The sequence below is a fragment of the Panicum virgatum genome, chromosome 6K, assembly GCF_016808335.1.
Source record: "Panicum virgatum strain AP13 chromosome 6K, P.virgatum_v5, whole genome shotgun sequence".
Classification (NCBI taxonomy): Eukaryota; Viridiplantae; Streptophyta; class Magnoliopsida; order Poales; family Poaceae; genus Panicum; species Panicum virgatum.
This window is the reverse complement of record NC_053141.1, coordinates 12,563,549-12,583,676: the sequence shown is the minus strand read 5'-3', so window position 1 is coordinate 12,583,676 and position 20,128 is coordinate 12,563,549. Positions and strand designations below refer to the sequence as shown.

General features: G+C 45.6%; 2 protein-coding genes across 3 annotated transcripts; one reads left to right on the top strand and one right to left on the bottom strand.

Annotated features, from left to right (window-relative positions):
* The first annotated feature begins 3,490 nt into the window (after positions 1-3,490).
* Positions 3,491-8,555, top strand: LOC120711791 (YTH domain-containing protein ECT1-like). Of its 2 annotated transcripts, none has more exons than XM_039997436.1 (9): positions 3,491-3,698; positions 4,625-4,698; positions 4,785-4,956; positions 5,292-5,368; positions 5,440-5,743; positions 5,862-5,929; positions 6,111-6,590; positions 6,776-6,988; positions 7,876-8,555. In XM_039997436.1, exons 1-9 carry the CDS (start codon positions 3,659-3,661, stop codon positions 8,221-8,223), a joined length of 1,776 nt encoding a protein of 591 aa, XP_039853370.1. In that variant the 5' UTR covers positions 3,491-3,658; the 3' UTR covers positions 8,224-8,555. The 2 variants fall into 2 exon arrangements, with proteins under 2 accessions (XP_039853370.1, XP_039853369.1); XM_039997435.1 differs by lacking the exon at positions 3,491-3,698 and adding an exon at positions 4,202-4,395.
* Positions 8,556-8,957: 402 nt separating this feature from the next.
* LOC120711792 (serine/threonine-protein kinase STY13-like) lies at positions 8,958-17,114 on the bottom strand. The gene is made up of 3 exons (XM_039997437.1): positions 16,808-17,114; positions 15,153-16,177; positions 8,958-9,637 (listed from the first exon to the last, which is right to left on the bottom strand). The coding sequence occupies exons 2-3, from the start codon at positions 16,079-16,081 to the stop codon at positions 9,298-9,300; spliced, it is 1,269 nt and encodes a 422-aa protein (XP_039853371.1). The 5' UTR covers positions 16,082-16,177; positions 16,808-17,114; the 3' UTR covers positions 8,958-9,297.
* Positions 17,115-20,128: the final 3,014 nt, after the last annotated feature.

Below are 20,128 nucleotides of genomic sequence, written 5' to 3'. Positions count from 1 at the left end.
TCGAGCTCGACTTATTTTATAATGAGCCAGCTCGTTTTATAACAAGCCAGCTCGCTTTATAATGAGCCAGCTCGAGCTAGCTCGCGAGCTGCTCGCGAGCCATAACGAGCCAAGATAAATAACAAATATTGTATGAATTAGTAGAAACGATCAACGAATAATGATTAATCATGTTCATGGATGATAACATACTTATATTTTTCATTGTAAAATTCACATTATTTTATTTATTTTGCATTAAATATGCATGTGATGTGTTTTTTTACAAATTTACGGTTATCATCTCTATGTAAATATTTTTATACTTTGGCTCGCGAGCCAAACGAGCTAGCTCGAGCCACTAACGAGCCGAGCCGAGCTAGCTTTCTGGCTCGTTGTATAACGAGCTATAACGAGTCGAGTCATAACGAGCCGAGCTATAACGAGCCGAGCCACTAATGAGCCGAGCTGGCTTGATATCCAGCCGTACCCGTGGGGAACATTTAAGGACATCTATATGTGGAAAATACTTCGCCTTCAACACTCGGCCACACAGCGTATCAGGGATGGTAAGCAATCTCCAAGCTTGACGACAAAGCAAAGCCATATTAAATAAATGTAAATCCCTAAAACCAAGCCCTCCTTTCTTCTTCGATCTTGTGAGCTTTTCCCAACTTAGCCAGTGAATTTTGTTCATTTTGTCCTGCTGGCCCCACAAATATTTTCCAATAATTGCACTCAACTCATCACATAATTCTTTCGTAAGGTCGAAACATGACATCGCATAAGTCGGGATTGATTGTGCAACAACTTTAATTAGTATTTCCTTCCCAGCCTTTGAGAGAAGTTTCTCCTGCCACCCTTGAATTCTACTCCAAATCTTCTTAATATACTCAAACGCTTTTTTCCTTGATCTGCCAACTGAAATAGGTAGGCCCAAGTACCTTTCACTTTTTGCTTCAGCTTGAATACATAGATTTGCCCTCATTTGACTCCTATCTTGTTGCATTGTATTAGGGCTAAACATTATTGATGACTTGTCTTTATTTATCACCTGCCCAGAAGCCCGCTCATATATCTCCAAAATTTTCCGGAGTTCTTTTGCATCATCAGCTCTTGCTCACATCAATAATAAGGAATCATCAGCAAAAACAGGTGGTTGACTCTAGGTGCCTCTCGACAAATCTTGATACCCCCAATCTTGCCCTCCTGCTCTGCTTTTAGCAACATTGCTAATAGACCTTATGCACATAAAATAAATAAATAAGGTGACAATGGATCGCCTTGACGCAATCCCCGATGAGAAAAAATTGTGGAAGTATATGAACCATTAACTTTAATTTTGTAAGAGACAGAGGTCACACATTTCATTACAAGCTGCAACCACCTCTCATGGAAACCCATTTTCCTCATTATCCTCTCTAAAAATACCTATTCTACTCTCTCATAAGCTTTACTCATGTCCAATTTAATAGCCACAAGCCCCTCTTTCCCTTTCCTTCTAGAATGTATATAATGAATTAGCTCATATGCTAGAAGGACATTATCTGTGATCAATCTACCAGGGACAAAAGCACTTTGAGTTGGGGAGATAATATTAGGCAATATTTTTTTCAATCTATTGGCAAGAACCTTTGAAATAAGTTTGTAAAGCACGTTACATAAACTGATTGGCCTAAAATCTTTTAACATTTGTGGGGAATTATTTTTAGGAATCAGCACAACAATAGTATCATTCCATCCCTCCGGCATTGGACCACCATTAAGAACAGCAAGAACTTCGTGTTTCACCCTTTCCCCAACCAAAGCCCATAATTTCTTATAAAAAATTGAGGGCATACCATCAGCGCCTGGTGCCTTCAAATCGCCTATGCTTTCAAGAGCATCCCAGATTTCCTCTCCTGTAAATGGCTCTAATAAAGCTTCATTCATATTCTGTGTGACTCTAGGGTCTACACAGTTCAACACTTCATCAACCTGATTACCTACATGGGACATAAACAGCTGCATATATTGGTTAGCAATGTAATCCTTCATTTGTTTTCCAGCCACTACTCTTCCGTTCTCATCCTTCAACCTTCCCACATAATTCCTCACTTTCAGTTTTGAGGCGAAGGCATGAAAGAAACTAGTATTCCGGTCTCCTTTTAACAACCATGTGTTATGTGCTCGTTGCTTCCAGTAAATATTCAGATGATCTTGCAAACGTTCAAGCTTGTAACGCAACAAATGTTCCTGGTTTACTGCTTCTTGAGATATATTCCGTCGCCTGCAATTCTCCAACTCCTTCTTGACTTTAACAATTCTCTTTTCCAACTGCTCCTAAAACATTCCTATCCCATTCCCTGAGATCCCCCAACAACTTTTTCTGCAATTGCACCATAGTGTTACACCCTGCCTCCGTGGCTGTCCTCCATGCAGCCATCACTCGACCCTCACATTCGTCTTCCTCAAGCCACTTAGCTTCAAATTTTGGCAAAATCTCAACTTGTCTACACCATTTCTTTCTTTCCCTACTACCCACATCAATTATAATTGGCATATGATCTGAATGTCTAGGATCACCATTAGTAATCTTCACCAAAGGAAAAATGCACCTCCAAGCACAATTTGCTACAGCTCGATCAAGTCTCTCTTTTACAAATTTTGCAGTCATATGATGATTATTTCGCCAAGTGAAAGGGTCCCCGACAAACCTCAAATCATGTAGACCACAATCCACCAAAGCCTGTCGAAACTTTTGCATATTTAATTCTGCTCTAGGAGGGCCGCCCTCCTTCTCATAACTAAAAAGTATTTCATTGAAATCACCACTACAGAGCCATGACAATTCAGATTTATTCTTTAAAGAACGCAATGTCTTCCACGTGTTATCTTTTCCCTCACTTTTTGATTCCCCATAAATACCAGTGAATCTCCACTGAAGTCTGTCATGCTCTGTCAGCACACAGTAAATGTGGTATTTGGAAAAACTTTTTAGTTGTACCTCGACACCCCTCCTCCAAAACAGAGCTAAACCACCCCTTAGTCCCTCACTGTCCACTGTCACCATATTTGTCATACCCAATTTCCATCTTAACCACTCCATCCATTTCCCCATCATGTTTAGTTTTAGCTAGCTAATTATCAGCTAGAGGATTCAAATAGGATCTACGTTGCGCCTAGCTAGGAGAGGGAGAGTTTCCACAGTGGTGACCGGTGCGAGTAACTGAGGAGAGCTGGTTCATGCCATCTCCAGCCACTGCGCAAGCAAGCCTGAAACCGCACGTGGAACGGCTGCTGCCGGATGAGCCCGTCCGGCTCAGATCCAGCCAACCCGACGCCACCGTGTCCTCCAACCCGCTAACCGCGCCCAGCAAGCAACCTGTTGCCATTTGGGCCCCGATCCAGACCCGTTAACAAGGACGCTCACGCTCTGGGCCGGGCCGGGCCGGGCCGGGCCGGGCTCGGCTCGGCGCGGGGAGCCGTTCGGTGGCAGCTATAAAATCATTGGTGGGCAGGGGCGCTCGCCGTTTCCCTTCTTTCTTTCTTGCCCCCCCTCCCCTCCTCGCGTCCAATAAAAAGGGGAAAACTTTTTTTTTCCTCCCCCCCTTCCCCCAATTTTGATGCTTAAACCCTCGCCGGGAGGGCCGACTCCGCCAATCCCGACGCGCGCCACCGCCCCCGGATCTCCTCCGCCATGGCCGCCGCGCCGCCGCAGGCCCAGCAGGGCTCCGCAGGTGCGCCCCCCGTCGGTGCCTGGATTGGATTGGGGTTTGACTTTCCCTTTTTTTTGTCTCTGTGTTTGTTCTGGTGCCGCTGCTGCTGCTCGTGATTGCCCCGGGCTGGTGCTCGGATTCCACACACCCCCCCCCCCCCCCCCGGCGCCCACGGGCCGGATTCGGCGGGAATTCGCGGCGCGGGGGAGCGATCTCGGCCGGGGGTCGCTGGCGGAACCCCCGGAGGCCGCGCGGCACGGCTTTCTAGATCAAGATTGGTTTTCGGGCGCCCTGGATTCGGGAGGGTCCGGGGAGCCGCGAGCTCGCCGTCGGGCCGGGCTGGCTGGCTGGCGGGGGGAGGGAGGGAGCCGCGCGGAGCTGGCGGGCTGGGATTCGGCCGTGCGCTGGCTGCGGGTTGCGGTGCGCCCCCTGCGTAAGGGCAGGGGAGTCTTTTCCTTTCTTTTTCGCTTTTCAGTTTGCGGGGCCACGGGCGTCCGCGGGACGGTCTTGCACGAGCTGGCGGCTGGCGCGGTAAAATTGGCGCCGGTACGAGTGGGGCGTACAGTGGCATGTAGCCAATGGGTGAGCTCAGCTTCGGATGAGCATGGTCCTGCCCACAAGAGGGATTTGAGTAAGCTGCTGGATGGCGTGATGCGAGCTTGCTGCTGCTGCTGCACCGAGCACAGCAAGCCTCATGATTTGGCTGTGCAATGTACATGTGCGTGCGGTACACTTCTGTAGGGCTGTGATTGGGGAGCTGCACAGCTCTAGTGCTCTACTTCTGTTATGTAGAATCTTGTTTGCATCTTTCTTCAAAAAAAAAGAAGGAATCTTGTTTGCATCGTGGCACAAGTGTTATGGCTGTCTTAAGTTGCGCACCATGAGAAAGCATCTTCCTTCGATTCCTGCTGTGGACTTATGCTTGGATATGTGTGTATGTTCTGCAGACAGCGTGATCCCGCTGCAGTCGGAAGCTGTGCTGGAGAATAACCCCTCCAAGAGCGCAAGCTCCAAGGATCAGGTAATTTAGTTTCCCGTTATGGTGTATTTCCCTCTCTTGTGCGATTTGAAATGTTACTCATAAGTTTTTTTTTGCTATTGCGGCAGATTCTTTCTGGTACAGAGAATACGAATGCAAGCAATGCCCGTGGTGCCACCTCAATAAAATCTCCAAAAGGAGCACATGAGAAGGCTGGCTCTGTCGGAAAAGGTGGAGAGCAACCTTATCTCTACCTGCACAATGTGTATGCGCCGCAGCCACAGGCACTCTATCCTGGAGGTTAGCCTACGTTCATTTTCTGCGTAATTAATGTTAGCACACACTCTGAGTTACTTTGCACACTGCGCCAGATAAGCATATAGCCGCAGATTCTGAATGGCCATGTTCCTGCCGTTTCCCTATAAATTTGTCTTTTACTGGTTCAACAATTGATTATTGTTTCACTAGTTCACTTTGTTCACCTCTGTTTGGGTTCATAGTTGAAGTATATATCTTGACCTTACGGTGTAAGAGAGCGCATTATTTGAATCCGTACCTGGTTCTTTATCAACGCAGCAGCTTTTCAATTACATGGGAGTGTGGTTTTAAATTTCTTGTCTTTTTCAACACTGTAGGATACATGAATCCTTCAGGGCAATGGGAAGAATATCCCCATTATGTGAATATGGAGGGGCTCCACTCTGTATCACCTGTAAGTAACTGGACTACCAAACTTCTTTGTTTCTTCTTGATGATTTCCTTCTAAGTCTTGTTTTCCTGAAGGGTATCTACAATGACAACCAGTCACTCATGCTATCTCCTGGATATGCAAACAACCCCCAAATGATGTATGGGGCCTATTCTTCTGTTTCAACCGTCGGGGATGGCCAACAATACTTGCCTATGCACTTCCCTTTCTCAAGTTCATATTATCAACCACCAGCTTCTCCTAGCATGGGATACTCGAACTCAGTGACAGGAATATCTCAGGGAGACCCTATGCTTCAGCCAGAGTACTTCCTTCCTGATGGCATTCTATATTCACCCACACCAGGGTATCACCAACCATTCAGTTCATTTGACAGAGGTAACATTTCTCCTCTTCAATTCCTTTTTTACTACAGGGAAACTTTAGATGACCCCAAGCAATGTATAATAGATCGGTCAGAGCCATGCCAAACTAAATTTTGAATCTTGTTTTGTAGCACCAACACAGCCAAATAACACTCCTGGATTATTTGGTCAAGGGAACATGCCACTGGCTTCTGGAATGGTACGTTTCATGCATTTGGGCCCTGTATGTATGTCGGTTAATTGGTTTACTTCATTTGATTATTTGTCATTAGGATTCAAGTGTGGTTCGATACAGAGGGTGTAGTTAATAATGGAGCTCAAATTTGCTTGTGATTTACATTCTCCTTGTTGTTCGCTGCTGACAATGTATGTTATTGCAGCATCATGGATCGGCGTATGGTCCTGGATCATACAAGGTACGCCAGCAAGGTAGCAAATTTGGAGGCACTACAAGTTGGAGTTCTGGTCGCAGATTTGGTGCTTTCGACTTCAGTGCCAATCAACAAAGGGGCATGCCATTTGGTAGCCATAATGGCTCTCTGGAGTTTATGAATGAGCAAAACCGTGGGCCACGCGCTACAAAACCAAAGATACAAGACACGGAGAACTCCTCAGGAGATGAAAAAAGTGAGAAAACAGTTCCTCTGATTGATAGTGAACTGTACAATCGCCCTGATTTTATCACTGAGTACAAAGATGCCAAATTCTTTGTAATAAAGTCCTACACTGAGGACCATGTACATAGGAGCATTAAGTATAGTGTTTGGGCCAGCACAGCTAGCGGGAATAGAAAGCTGGATTCTGCTTACCGTGCGGCCAAAGAGAAAGAAGAGCATTGTCCCATTTTCTTGTTTTTCTCGGTAAGAACAGCCCCTTTTCTTTGGTTGTTTAGTTACTCCCGCGTTAAAGAAAGCTTATGAATGGAAAATAATATTTTGTTTGGCCCTGTATTAGCATGTGTTGAGTGTTTATAATTTTGATATTTTCTTCACACAATCTTGAAGCTGATACATAACTATATGCTTTTTGCCTACGGTTTTTATAGGTTAATGGCAGTGGTCAATTCTGCGGTGTGGCTGAGATGATTGGACCTGTCGATTTCGACAGAAGTGTTGATTACTGGCAGCAGGACAAGTGGAGCGGCCAGTTCCCTGTGAAGTGGCACATAATTAAAGATGTCCCAAACAACCTTCTGCGGCACATCATTCTCGAGAACAATGATAATAAACCTGTGACGAATAGCAGGGATACCCAGGAGGTAAAATTTACATGAAATTGATCTCTATCAGTTGAATGCCTAGGCTGAAATTTCTGAATCAATTCATCACTAAGACCAACTCCAGCAATAGCCCCCTAAATCAAACCCTCTAAATGCTAAATGGGGGCTGCCTCTAATTTCTATAACAACAACAACAACAACAACAACAACAACAACAACAACAACAACAACAACAACATAGCTTTTTTTTTCCCAAGCAAGTTGGGGTAGGCTAGAGATGAAACCCGAAAGAAATAAGTTCAAGGTTCAGGCACATTGATAGCTAGTCTCCAAGCGCTCTTATCCAAAGCTATCTCTTTAGAGATATTCCAATCCTTAAGGTCTCTCTTAACCGACTCATCCCACGTCAGTTTAGGTCTACCTCTACCTCTCTTTACATTATCGACCCGCTTAAGAACCCCATTACGCACCGGCGCCTCAGGAGGCCTTCGTTGGACATGTCCAAACCATCTAATTGTGGGTTTCAAATTCATTAGAGTGGCTATTTTTTATGCTGGTTTGCCAAAACCTGACGCAACCCTCCTCCTTTACCCGGGCTTGGGACCGGCTATGCTGAGACGACTCAGGAGAGAGAGAGTCTTCCAGTCAGCATAGGCGGAGTTCTGCCTCTAATTTCTATATACTTCGAAAATTCCTTCAACTCCAGCAGTAGCCCTCAATTCTAACTTATAATAGGGAGTCTCTCCCTAGAGACTCCCTAGGAATGGAGGGTGGATGAGGGGATTTGGAGGCCTCCCCAAAATAGAGGGCATACTACAGGGTCCGATGGAGTGCATCTTTTTTGTTTAACCCTCTAATTTGAGATAGAGAGTTGTTTAGAGGGTCTGTTGGAGTTGCTCTAACTCATTGGGGAACAAAACATGCAGGTGAAGCTGGAACAGGGCCTCCAGATGCTAACCATCTTCAAGAACCATGAGGCTGAGACGACAATCCTGGAGGATTTTGACTTCTATGAGCAGCGGGAGAAAGCCTTGCAGGAGAACAGACGTCAACAGCAGCCTGGCAGCGCCGATCCTCAGAAGCCAGCAGATACCAAGGAAGCTGTGGCCAATATGTCAGACGCATTTGCTAAGGTCCAGTTGAAGGAGACTGAGAACAGTGGGAAACCCCAGAAAGCTGAGGGCGTGTCAGCTGAAAATGGAACCACGGCTACAGCTAAGGTTGAGGAAGGCGACGCAAACGCGAAGGCAGGCCCTGTGGAGGAAAGTGGTTGATTTGTCTGTGCTAATTTGGAAGCAGCAGTTGAATAGAGTGCTGCTGTGTGAAGGTTGGAGGGGGCAAAGTGCAGGTTGATTGTGTTAAATATGGTGGTCGCGTCAGTTGTACAACATCATAGGCTTTGTTTCATCTCCATTTAGGTTATAATTTCAATATCATAGTTCTATAATTATTGTTCGCAGTTCTCTTCACCCCTGTTTTATTCTCGCACATGTGTATTTTTGTCCCTCGTGTCGCATCATGAATGCTGTTCATTCTAGTGGTTTAGCCATAAGAAACTGCAGAATTATGCTGAGACAACGTTGCATTTTCTGCACTTGGAAGACGATACTATTGCCTTTCCTTGCACATCCTCTTGTAATTTCAGTGCAAATCCTCACGTGTACCTTCATCTTGTTAATATGCACCTGAACAATTCTATAGTTGCCTTGGTCACAACGCTTCAAAGTCACAATTTGGGCAAATAATGCATCAGGTTAACCCTTGCATATATGAATAAATGGCGACCTCTATCACTCAGGTACAGCCGTTGGAGCAGCAAACTTCAAACCTGATAGCATTTGCAACAGTTACAGTTGTTTTCCAAAAGTGAGCAGACCTGAAAGCAACACATAACACTTAACATGGCCTCCTAAAAATCTGCCCATCTTCCAGAGGAAAACTGATGCTGAGCAAGGCTGAGTTGCATGATTCTGATGTGCCGAATTTTGACATCATTCAGGACAACACATGAGCAAATCCATGCTAATTAATTATACATATTATATATACCATGACGCATCAGAGCTTTCACATGTAGCCGCATGATGATAAAAAAAAAACAGAGCGAGCAGCAGGAACATGCACTTGTTACAACAGGCAGGTATGGAGTCAAGGATAAAACTACTTCTATTACAACCACTCTGATGACAGAAACTAGGTGTAATCTACGATAAACATGTCAAAGACAGAAGGCACACTCGAGAGTGTCGAGAGCTGGCTTTCTGATTCTGAAGCGCAGGTCTATTATAATACGATAAATACACAGGACTAAACCTCCCTCCAGGTTCTTTTCCTGGATTCTGGACAGCTCAGTCCAGGGCCATCGGTTGAGCAATGCAGCAGCGGAAGCGGGCCCTACGAACAGTGCGCAGGACCTCCATCTCCACCTGATCCAGCATCCTGACAATCTCAGTGAATGGGGGGCGGACTTCAGGGTTTGAGTCCCAGCACCTGGTCATGATCTCCCCTAGGGCAGGGAGGCAGTCATGGGGTATGGTCGGACGGACGCCCTTGTTCACCACAGCAAATGCAGCTTGCACCGCAGTCATGTTTGCAAAAGGAACATTGCCAGTTACAAGCTCCCACAGTACAATGCCAAAGCTGTAGACATCAACTTTCTGGTCGTATGGTCTGTGCTGGATCATCTCACTGTACGTGGAAAAGTAGGAAGTTAACACATCAAAACAAAGAAAGAGAACATTGTAAGCAGCAATTGTTCCAATTCTACATCTACAGTGAAGCAAAGTAGAGCCACATGGTAGAAGCATTCACATGACAAGCATTGTAATCAATAGTAAATATCATCACAAACATAGCATATATATTTCATTGAGATAATAAGATGTTAAGAGCTAGAACATGAGCACAGAAAAAACAATCTGATGAATCCAATAAAAAGGAAAAACATGTCAACATAATGAACTAGAAAGATGTCAAGAGTATCAGCATTTCAGTGTGTACCAAAATCAATAGCACAATGAATACAACTACAGACCCTTTGCCTGGATATTCAGTGGATTTAATATGACATTGAGTTTGCCTAGTAATGTACTATGACCCCAGAGGCAAAAGAGATCAATTTGAAATATGTCACCATGCTCCATGGAATCTAGGAGGCCGCACCTTTTGTAAAATTGTGTATAATGCGTGGGATTGCATAGAATAATAGATTGATTAGGGTATACAATACATGTACATATATTTTTAGAGCAATGACGCAAAATCGCCCTGCCCCATTCATTAATATATTCTAACACCTAAGAGAGGTTTATAGAATCAGAACCAATCAAAGGGTTAACATGCCTATCCTAATCATCTAGGCACACCAGGGAGCCGGCCATGGGCCTGGGCGCCAGGTCCATCACGCATACAACACACATATTCTAACACCTTTAATTAATTAACAGTGGATACTCTAGTTATTTCACACTATATCCACCAACCTACCAATAACGGCATACTAAAATTTAAGAGAAATAATGTTACAAATCAATTCATACAGAAATTTCTATAATGTTGCTTAGTAATTTAATGTGATTTTAATATCTCAACAGGCCAAATCCATGGGCAGTGGGCTCTCCAATCCGGTCATATTCAGGTCACGCCATCCAGGATTTTTGTGGGCCTTCCTGTTAGATTGGGACAAAAAGATAAGCCGCAAGCAGCAGGTCACACTTTCCTCTCACCTTTAATATGGACGTTTCGATCTTTCACACCTTTCACTCGGCCGGACACAAGCAAAGTTGCCAATTAGGAGAGGGGGAAACTGTATTGTTCCAGTAAAGCTAGAAAGGATTTTGTTTTTCCCAATGAGTTGTCTCACTGCCATATGAGTATCTAGGAAAGGAATTAACAACAAATAAAGGGCAGTTTTTAGTGGTAATACCATTTATTGAGTTGCTTAATCCTAAATATGTTGACATACCACAGTTTTGAATTTATATGAACAGGGACATTTTGAATAGGAATAACAAAGATCACAGATCCTTGAAGAGCACCTTGAAATAACCCACCTGAAATGTTTGCACATTGGTAGGTTAGAAAGGGAATAGTCCATAGGTGATTATCTGGCTAGCCAGGACTGGATGATGACGTAAAGATAATTGGCTAGCCAATGGAGGTGTAATCAGTTCGGATATTTCCTGACAGAGTAACAAATAACGCAGGATTTTTGAACCTCTTTTCAGTATATGTTTTCACGATTCAAAATGAGTGTTGAAAACTTTTTATGTTGGCATTGTGGTTTATATTATACGCTAACAAATAGTTCCAAGGTTTTCCTTAATAATTTCCAAATAGGACCTAAGATATTTGGAATCCAGCACATTTGATACCCTGCCCGACATCTTTGGCCAAATATTAAGCAAGAATTTCTTTGGTTAGTGAGACGACCTTAAAATGGTATTTTCAAATATACAATTTTAATTTTTTACAGTTGATGGAACTTCTACCTCTGTTGCTTCGACTTGTACAATGTTATGATAAAATGTTATATCCATTAAACCCATTGCGAACCAAGGTAAAGAAAATTTATTTTTCATTTTTGTGCCTAGGTCTATTCATGTGACTAACAAAACTACACCTCGAAGAAAATTAAAGGATAGGATCCATGTTTTAAAGGCGACAAGGTGACCCGAGGGAAGCTGGATACACCTGGATGCCTAGGCGGCGCCTAGGCGACAAGGTGTGGTTGTTGCCCAAGGCAAACTGGGTTTGCCTGGGCACCTAGGCGACGCCTTTAGAACTATGGATAGGATACGGGACAAGGGATATCTAATCCAATTTAACCGGGTAGTATCTCTTGTGTCAGAGAACATGGCTCGAGGAGTGCATTCATCTCCTTTTAGGTGGCTCGTGAGCTTTCTTGTCACATGGAGCCAACAAATAAAGGAGAATATGGCTGCAATTCATTGAGGATTAATTGAGGTTCCACGTATCATAGTAAGTCTTGCAAAGCAAGCCTAGAATGATCAATATTGTGGCATATAGTTCCCTCCATCCAACTATCCAAGGCCCATTTGTTCATGGCTCAAAGACCAAGGAAGAATTAGCAAGGAGAGAGGGGAGTATTTACTTCCTCCTTGTTTGAGACGATCGGGCTTAATCCCGTCTTAATTGAGTCCGGCAGCTGGGATTGATTGTGCAATGTCAAAGAAGAAAAGGAGGCAAAGCAGACGTGCGGTAGTAGATGGAAAAACAACTCGGTGGCACAGCAGATCCGTTGGGAAGCCTGGGAGTTTTATCCCCATGCCCGGCGGGGGAGGCGAGGTTACTGCCGCGACGGCTCTAAAGCGTCGTGTGCCAAGGAGTCTGAGAAAAACCGGAATAGGCCTTGCATAGATGGATTTTTCAGATTTTCTAATGGGCCTTGGATAGTTGGATGGAGGGAGTACAAGCCAGTGAGGGCCCCTTTGGTTGGAAGATGTGGCAATGTGACTAAATTTACCATGGTTCGAGTCATGAAGTCAAGTCACCTCCGCACTTATAGCTAACTAGTTACAACTAGCCAACAAGTAGCCAAGAGATCATAGTAATTGAAGCTAGATAGGGTTCGTGTCTCAACTGTTGAAACCAGCAACTAGAGCATATGCTAGTTAATGGATCGCCTTGGTTCAATAATCAAAGTTGAGATGGGCTTTGTGAGAAACCGGACGGTCCATAATTAGATCGCAATTTTATTCATGTGAGAAGTCGCAATGAATCAGACACATGTCTTGGGGTTTGGAGGCTTTGACATGCAACCACATGTTCACTTGTGATGACATGGAATGTGTATTAAATAAGTAATTTACAAACTGGCAAACCTTCGGTTGGACGAATGAACCGCAAGCCAAGAGCACACCAGAGGATTCAATAACCATCGAAGAGAGCACAATTGAGTACTAGCATCGACGACTATAGAAGAGGAGAGATTGCTTAGTGCCTCAGTGGAGCATTGAGGAATGAGCACCACACCGCTCAGTGAGAGGTCCGATGGCTACTAGCGACAGCCCGACATCTCGATAAGGAAATTTTCCTCTTCTAGACCATGGTGTGTTTGGTAGCTAATATTTGATAGGATTCACAAGGCTAGGATTCCTTGTATACGAGTCCAAATTCTATTGTATTGGGATTATACTAACCAAATTGCCAACTACCCAACCTACACGCCAACACATGGATGCCTAATTGTGATTAGTCATTAATTATCTAGGTGACCCTCCAACTCGAGTCGAGTTATGGAAGTTGATGCCTTGGATGTTCAATCGTCAACTTAACAACACTTCACATGCATCATGATTAGTCATCTAAACACCAACCTAGGAGCTACGAATACAAGAGAAGCGTGGAAGAGAACATTGAAGTTTGAAGCACTTTCTTGGCTCACTCGCTTGAAGAAGAAACCAAGTATATAGAAGTAGAAAGTCCTAAGCCTCCTTCCCATATTGCTCCACCTCTTGTGTTATCATTGCCCACCCTTGACTCCGTCTTACACTTCACCTTTGCCTCTACCGCTATCGACAGAAATGTGGCAATGTTCTGGTGGTGGTGGTGGGAAGGCGGACAACCAAAAGGTACCAAAACTATGTTGCATGGCACAAGGATCCTTTCCGCATGAGGCTTCAATTCTCCATCAAGCGCGGTACACAAACCGTGCAACTTGCCAATCCAATCACCCAACTTTGACCGCCTTGGACAAGTAGGGCCATGCAAGATGCTTGCCTCAACGAATCTTCCCTTCTTGTACACTAGCTTTAACCAAACTAGATGTAATCATGTTTCACATGATTACTTAATTTTGCTAACAAAATAAACTATGATTTCAAAGTGAGAAAACAATGACCACTAGAAAATCATATTCCAAGTATGACCTCGCATGTTTTGCAGTTAATAACTTAAGGCAAACCAAATACGCTCAGCCAACAAGTAGCAGCTAATATAACTTAGATGGCAAAAATGCTCCTAAGATGGCAATATTTTATAGACCACTTTGGCACAAGAATTCATGGTGCAGAATGATTTGGAAGGAATTCACAACTGATGCAATCTAATACCTTAGATAGTAATAGTTACTAATCATTAGCACTCATAAAATGTTAAAACATATAAGCTAAGAAACAACATGGATTCTAGAACAGCAGCCTGCTTAACTAGTTCTAAACAGTAAGCAATAATTGAGCCCAAGTGGCTACACACCAGAATGTTGAGAACACCTCGCAGTGGGTACAAATAAGCACAATGTATGTTTAACATATACAAGTGTTTGATCTGCGAAACCAACTTTGGTATTGGATAAAATGTTTTTTTAAAAAGGTAGTCATAAATTGGTAATTCCAAACAACAGCAGAACAAGATTTACAAAAAAAATCTATTTTTGCCCAATCAAGTATTAAAAACATATCAGGAAATGCTAAAATCATGTCCATTTTGGAGGAACAACTAAATAAAAAATTAAGTTGACCAGTTAATACAGATGCATATAAGTAACAAATACTATATGTTTTAACAGTCATTCACATGTTACAGATAAAGAGTATAACAAAACAAATAAGCAACCACACAAGCTCCACGTATCTATTCATGAAGAAGCACATGGATTCCTACTGAGATACCCCCCTTCATAATTTCTAAATAGCAAACAATATCTGATCCCATGTGGCCATGCACAGAATTTACAGAACATACTCAGAGAATACAGTGTATATTTCACATATATTATAATAGTGTTTGATCTGTTAAACCAGCTTTAGCATTGGATAAAGGCAAAAAAAGGAAAGCATTTATAATTTAGTGATCCTGGAAAGCAGCAGGATGGAAACTTTACATGCAAAAACATATTTTTTTCACAATCAAGTATTCAGTGCATATCAGGAAATGCTAAAATCAAGTCAATTTTAGAGGAATACTAAAAAGTCAAAAAATTAACCAGTTAATACAGACCACAAATACATTAGACAATTAGGTCTAATACAGGAAAAGTGCATAACATGTTACAGGTAAACAGTACAGCAGATAGACTAAGCAATCACAGAAACCACATATATCTTATTATCAATCAACATATAGTTCCCTATCACGATCCTGAGTAATGACAATGCGAAAAATGAAACAGGTATGCCTTATTAAGAATAACATAATGACCAACTGAAAAAAGATAAACAAAGAGCGTGTTTGTTCAACTTACGGAGCCATCCAACGATATGTTCCTGTTTCAGGTGTCATCCCCTCAGTCTTCACTTCAATCCTAGCCACTCCAAAGTCAGCAATCTTAATGGACTTATCACCGGAAATTAGGAGGTTATCTGACTTGAGATCTCTGTGAATGAACCCAAGTTCGTGGACATAGGCCATGCCACGTGCAACATCTAATGCCTGCTTCACTGCTAACTTCAGTGGAACAGACCTGTTTTGTCTCCTGCTCAAGAAATTCTTGAGCGACCCACCCTTTGCATATTCTGTGACAATACACCAAACCAATGGTTTCCTGCAAGCACCAATGAATTTGACAATGTTGGGGTGCCTTAAGGTTGCAAGCATCATAACCTCCTGCACGAATTGCTGCTCAAGCAGTAGAGCTTTTTCCGGGTCAGCCTCTGGCCGCTCCAGAAGCTTTATGGCAACATCCATGCCATTGTATGTTCCCCTATACAGCTTACCAAAGGCGCCTTGGGCAAAGGGCATCCCCAAGTGAAGTTTTCCCAGATCAATTGTCCACTCCTCATAATTCTGGAGTGTCTCTGTCGGGAACCTATTGTCCATCAGAGCCTGTGCCAGCGCATCCTCACTCAAGGCATGCGACACTCTCCCTGGACGGAAGATGCTGTTCCCAACCGAATAGCTGCCGACAACAACAGGGCCCTTGAGACCGGGATGGCCGAGCATCCCCGTACGCGAGTCGCTGTTAGACCCGACACTGCTGTTGTCCACAGACATGGCGATGGAGCCGCCGTGCATGCTGGTCTGCATGCTGTTGAGGCTGTCCATGGACATGTTGGAGCCCTCCCCTAGCTTCTGGTAGAAGGCCATGTCGCAGAAGCCCCCACCAAAGTTCACGCCACCATCATGGCCACCCGCGGCGCCAATGAAGCCAGGGAAGTTGGCGCCTTGCGCCATCACTCAACGACTGGAATCCTAGCTTCCACAATCACTCCACCTCCTCCCTGCTCCCCCAGCACAGCACCCCAGAAGCCTGCTTGGCGATTGGTTTGCCTGCAAAGGAGGGACAAAATAGATATCACCAACAAGGGGAAAACACACAGTATTCTACATAAGCAAAGCAAAGCAAAGCAAGAGGTGTGACACTCCCATTCATACAAGAACTACAATTTGCACCACCACCACCAACAACATGCAGGCATACAAATACACATCCCAGAATTGCTAGTCCATTTCCAATAATAATAATAATTAAAAAAAGGAGAGAAACGTATCCTGTGCTAGTAGAGAAATACTGAAAAGATCACAGCTTCATCAGTTGTGATAAGGCTGAGGCCTGCAGTTTCCACAACCAGCAACATGCAGGCAGAAAGGGCAGGTAGAGGCCGACGCTGCCGCTCCCGAACGGGGAAAATCCAAGGAGCCCGAAAGAGGCAACCCCGAATCCGCAAGGAATTACCCCCAGAACGGCCCCCGAAATGGCAACCGAAGCCTTTCCAGGGCCGAATCGAACCCCCAGAGACAGAGAGCACCCGAAACAAGCCCCAAAGAGGACCTCGACCGACCACCGCCCCGAATCAAAGCGACCCCCCCCCCCCCCCCCGCGCGGCGCCCTCCCGAATCGCCCCCGCCAGCCCACGGCGGTCAACTCAACAACCCCGGCGCGGGGCCGAAAGCGCTCACCTTTGGGTGTCCCGGAGCACGCCCTCCGCCGCCAATCGATCGGGACCAGGGTGGGGGGCCGCGGGCGCCGGCGATCCGGGGCGGCCGATCGGGGTGGAGGACCGGGCGGTGGGAGCGGGGCGGGACGGCGGTGTCCCCCCTCGCCGCTGGACCGAGCAGGCCGGGGCCGGTGGGTGGCTCCGGGGAGAGGGAGGAGCGCGAGGGGGATGGGAATGCGAGGGGAGGGGGAAAGATCAAAAAGGCGAGGGGAAGGAGGAGGAGGAGAGACTGCTCGGTGGTGGTGGTGGAGTACTAAAGCCAGCCAGCGCGAGCCCGAGGGGGTCATTAACTGCGGTGAGCGCGAGCCCGAGGGGGTCATTAACTGCGGGGGTTAACCACGTGTCGGGGGGGATTAGCGAGGCCTGCGCGGCGCCGCGGAGGGCGGCGAGGGAATTCGGGGGCGGGCAGGGGCTTCCGCGCAAATCGGCGCGGCGGCTTCGTCGGTTGCCGCCGCAGGTGACGTTTACCACCACGCCGGCCGCGCGCGGTGGCGGCCGCGACGGGCCAAACGGCAGCGCGTTGGCAGGCAGGCCCTGCCCGGACACGAGGGCGGCGCGCGTCCGTGGTGACGATGATCTGGCGTGGCTCTCCGGCTGCAACCGCGCGGGCGGCGCGGGCGTCTTGGTTGCAGCGGCTGTGGTGAGAGAAGCATGTCTCCCTCCTCGGGTAGGACGAAAACCGGACCGGCTATTGAACCGGTTGAGGTTCACCGGTTCGGTGGTGTGACTATTGAACCGTCCGGTTCGATAAATAGTCATATTTTTACATATTTCCTCCCTGCTGCCACACGCGAAACGCTAGTGGAGTGCTTCGGGGAGGAGGGTTTTATGATAAATTTGAATTCTGTAAGTATTTTTTTTATTTTGCACTATGTAAATAAACTTTTCCTTACCTGGCTGGTCTTTTAGTTGAATGGAGTTGCTAAAATTGGTGGTTCAAGATCTTTGCAGCCGAACCGGTGGCTAGTCCAACTTTTTTTTCTATGGTCCCTGGTTAGCACGCTTGCATCAATATATGAATACAAGATGGATGATGTAGAATGTGGTGGAAGGAGGAAGTTGTTTGGTTGTTTGTGATGATGTAGAATGTGGTGGAAGGAGGAAGTTGTTTGGTTGTTTGTTTTTATTATAACATTTACTACAAGATGAGCATATCTACAATAGTGTGTGAACACATTGATATCTGTGCATGATAATATAAAATATGGTCAAATGATCAGGTTATTACTACCTTTGTATGTCTTTATTACATTATCTGTCGTTAGAATACGGTAGACAAGGGTTTGTGTGTGTTTTGCGACACCCAAAACGGCATAAGAACATCTATAGTGATATATGATGCATCGACCTCTAAGTATGACCCACAATGTAGAATATGGTGGAGCCAGAAATTTGTTGGGTTGTATACATATGCCTTTATATTTATAGTGTCTTAATCATATATATAATGATATAGAATATATCAATCTCTTTATCTTATAATCTAGTAGCATCTTATAACCCAGAGATTAGTATGTTTTGTGTTGTTATCTTTATTCTTAGGCCATTTTCAATTGGAGTTTTATGGAAGGTTTCATGGCATTAAGTATCATTAATTTTGCTGACATGGCAAGGAGAGAGAAAGGATGGAGTTTCATGGGATGTGAGGAGAGTTTCATCACTATGAAACTCATCTGACACAGTTACCTAGTTCTCAGTCTATGTATCTGTGCCCATAAAATTTTCACTGAGACTGGCCTTATGACACTATGAATACCATAATAAAGGCACAGATACAACCTAACAAGTTTCTGGTTATGACCTATAAAGGGGTTAGTGTTTTATTACAATATTCATAGTGAAATCTTTATAAGACAGATTTTTGGGATACCTCTTGAGTATTGCGTCTAGAGGAGAGACCTCATGGAGGAGGTGCAAGGTAGAGATGCCACCAACTACATTCTCAAACTAGTGTGTGTGTGCGCGCGTTTGTATGTGATGTATATTTAGTTACCTTATAAATAACACAACATATATGGATAGATGAAATCTATTTCCTAATTTGTGTACTTCTCATTGTTTTATGTTATCTCACGCATTGTGATCTTTTTGCAAAAATACAATGTGGTGTCACTAATGGTGGATATAAAATTCGTGAAGGAAGGAATGGTCATTTCGGTGGCAAGATCAAGGTAAAATGATAATTAAGGATGTCATGTTAAGATTAAAACACGGTAGCACTGCTTGATCTCATGACTCTGATTCTCATCTTCACACGAAGTGAATTTACATGGTGCAAAATTAGCTTCATCCAGTTTATTTTCACCATATATTCGCTCTTTTAAGTCAAATTTTTTTATTTTAATAGTTTATTCCACTTGTACGCTATGGTAGTTTTTTTTCAAGTTTTAGGTCCTGTTTGGGGGAGCGACAGCTTCTCCAAAAGCGATTCCTGGAGAAGCACATCTCGCTGGTGTAGGAATCAGCTTTTGGGAAAAACTAGCAGTGTCTGTTTGGGGAAGCTTCTCCAATGGAGCTTTTGGATGCGGAGGGGAGGGGAGGTGGCGTAGGGAGCTCCGCGAGCGGAGAGGAGGGACAGCGGCGCGGCGAGCTCCGCGAGCCGCGAGGAGGGGCGATGGCGGCCGACGAGGATGGGAGTGGCGGTGGCGGGGCGAGCTCCGCGAGCCGCGAGGAGGGGCGGCGGCGGGCGCGCACGAAGCTAAGAGGGGCAGCGGCGACCGGCGCGGAGGGGATGGGAGGGCGACGTCGGCCGGCGCGGAGAGGAGGTGAGGGGCGGCGCCGGCCGTCGGGAAGGGAAGGTGTAGCCGCAGATCTGAGGGCCGGAGTGAAGGAGGGAGCTTGGGGCGGCGCCGGCCATCGACGTCGTGGGAGAGAGCTCGGGGAGGCGGAGGTCGTCGAAGGAGGGAGCTCGAGGGGTGCCGACCGTCGGCCGTCAAGGGAGGGAGCTCGGGGCGGCGGCGACTATCGAGGGAAGGAACTCAGGGGCAGCGTGCCCCCTCGGAGGAGCTCGGGGCAGTGCTGGTGAGGGGGGGAGACCATGGCGGAGGCCAGCGAGGGAGGACTCAGGGGGCGGCGGGCGGCGAGGGGCCTAGGCGTGGCCGGCGGAGAGGGGGAGGCAGGGTGGAGGTCGGCAGGTGAGTGCGGTGATCACTTGCTTTTGCGCGGAGGGGAGAAAGGAGGCAGAGGCCAAAAGCTCGGGAAGCACGTCCTGACGATCTTCTCGGCTTGCAGTGTAATGTTGGCTTTTGGAGTTTTTCGCTGGTGGGAGAAGCAACCCCGTTTG

Excerpts from the sequence above, each read along its gene's own strand:
- LOC120711792 (XM_039997437.1), bottom strand. The coding sequence starts at position 16,081 with ATGGCGCAAGGCGCCAACTTCCCTGGCTTCATTGGCGCCGCGGGTGGC. Across the intron at positions 9,638-15,152 it reads ACATATCGTTGGATGGCTCC|TGAGATGATCCAGCACAGAC; the intron begins GTAAGTTGAACA and ends TTCCACGTACAG.
- LOC120711791 (XM_039997435.1), top strand. The coding sequence starts at position 4,329 with ATGCGAGCTTGCTGCTGCTGCTGCACCGAGCACAGCAAGCCTCATGAT. Across the intron at positions 4,957-5,291 it reads ACAGGCACTCTATCCTGGAG|GATACATGAATCCTTCAGGG; the intron begins GTTAGCCTACGT and ends TCAACACTGTAG. Across the intron at positions 5,930-6,110 it reads TGCCACTGGCTTCTGGAATG|CATCATGGATCGGCGTATGG; the intron begins GTACGTTTCATG and ends ATGTTATTGCAG.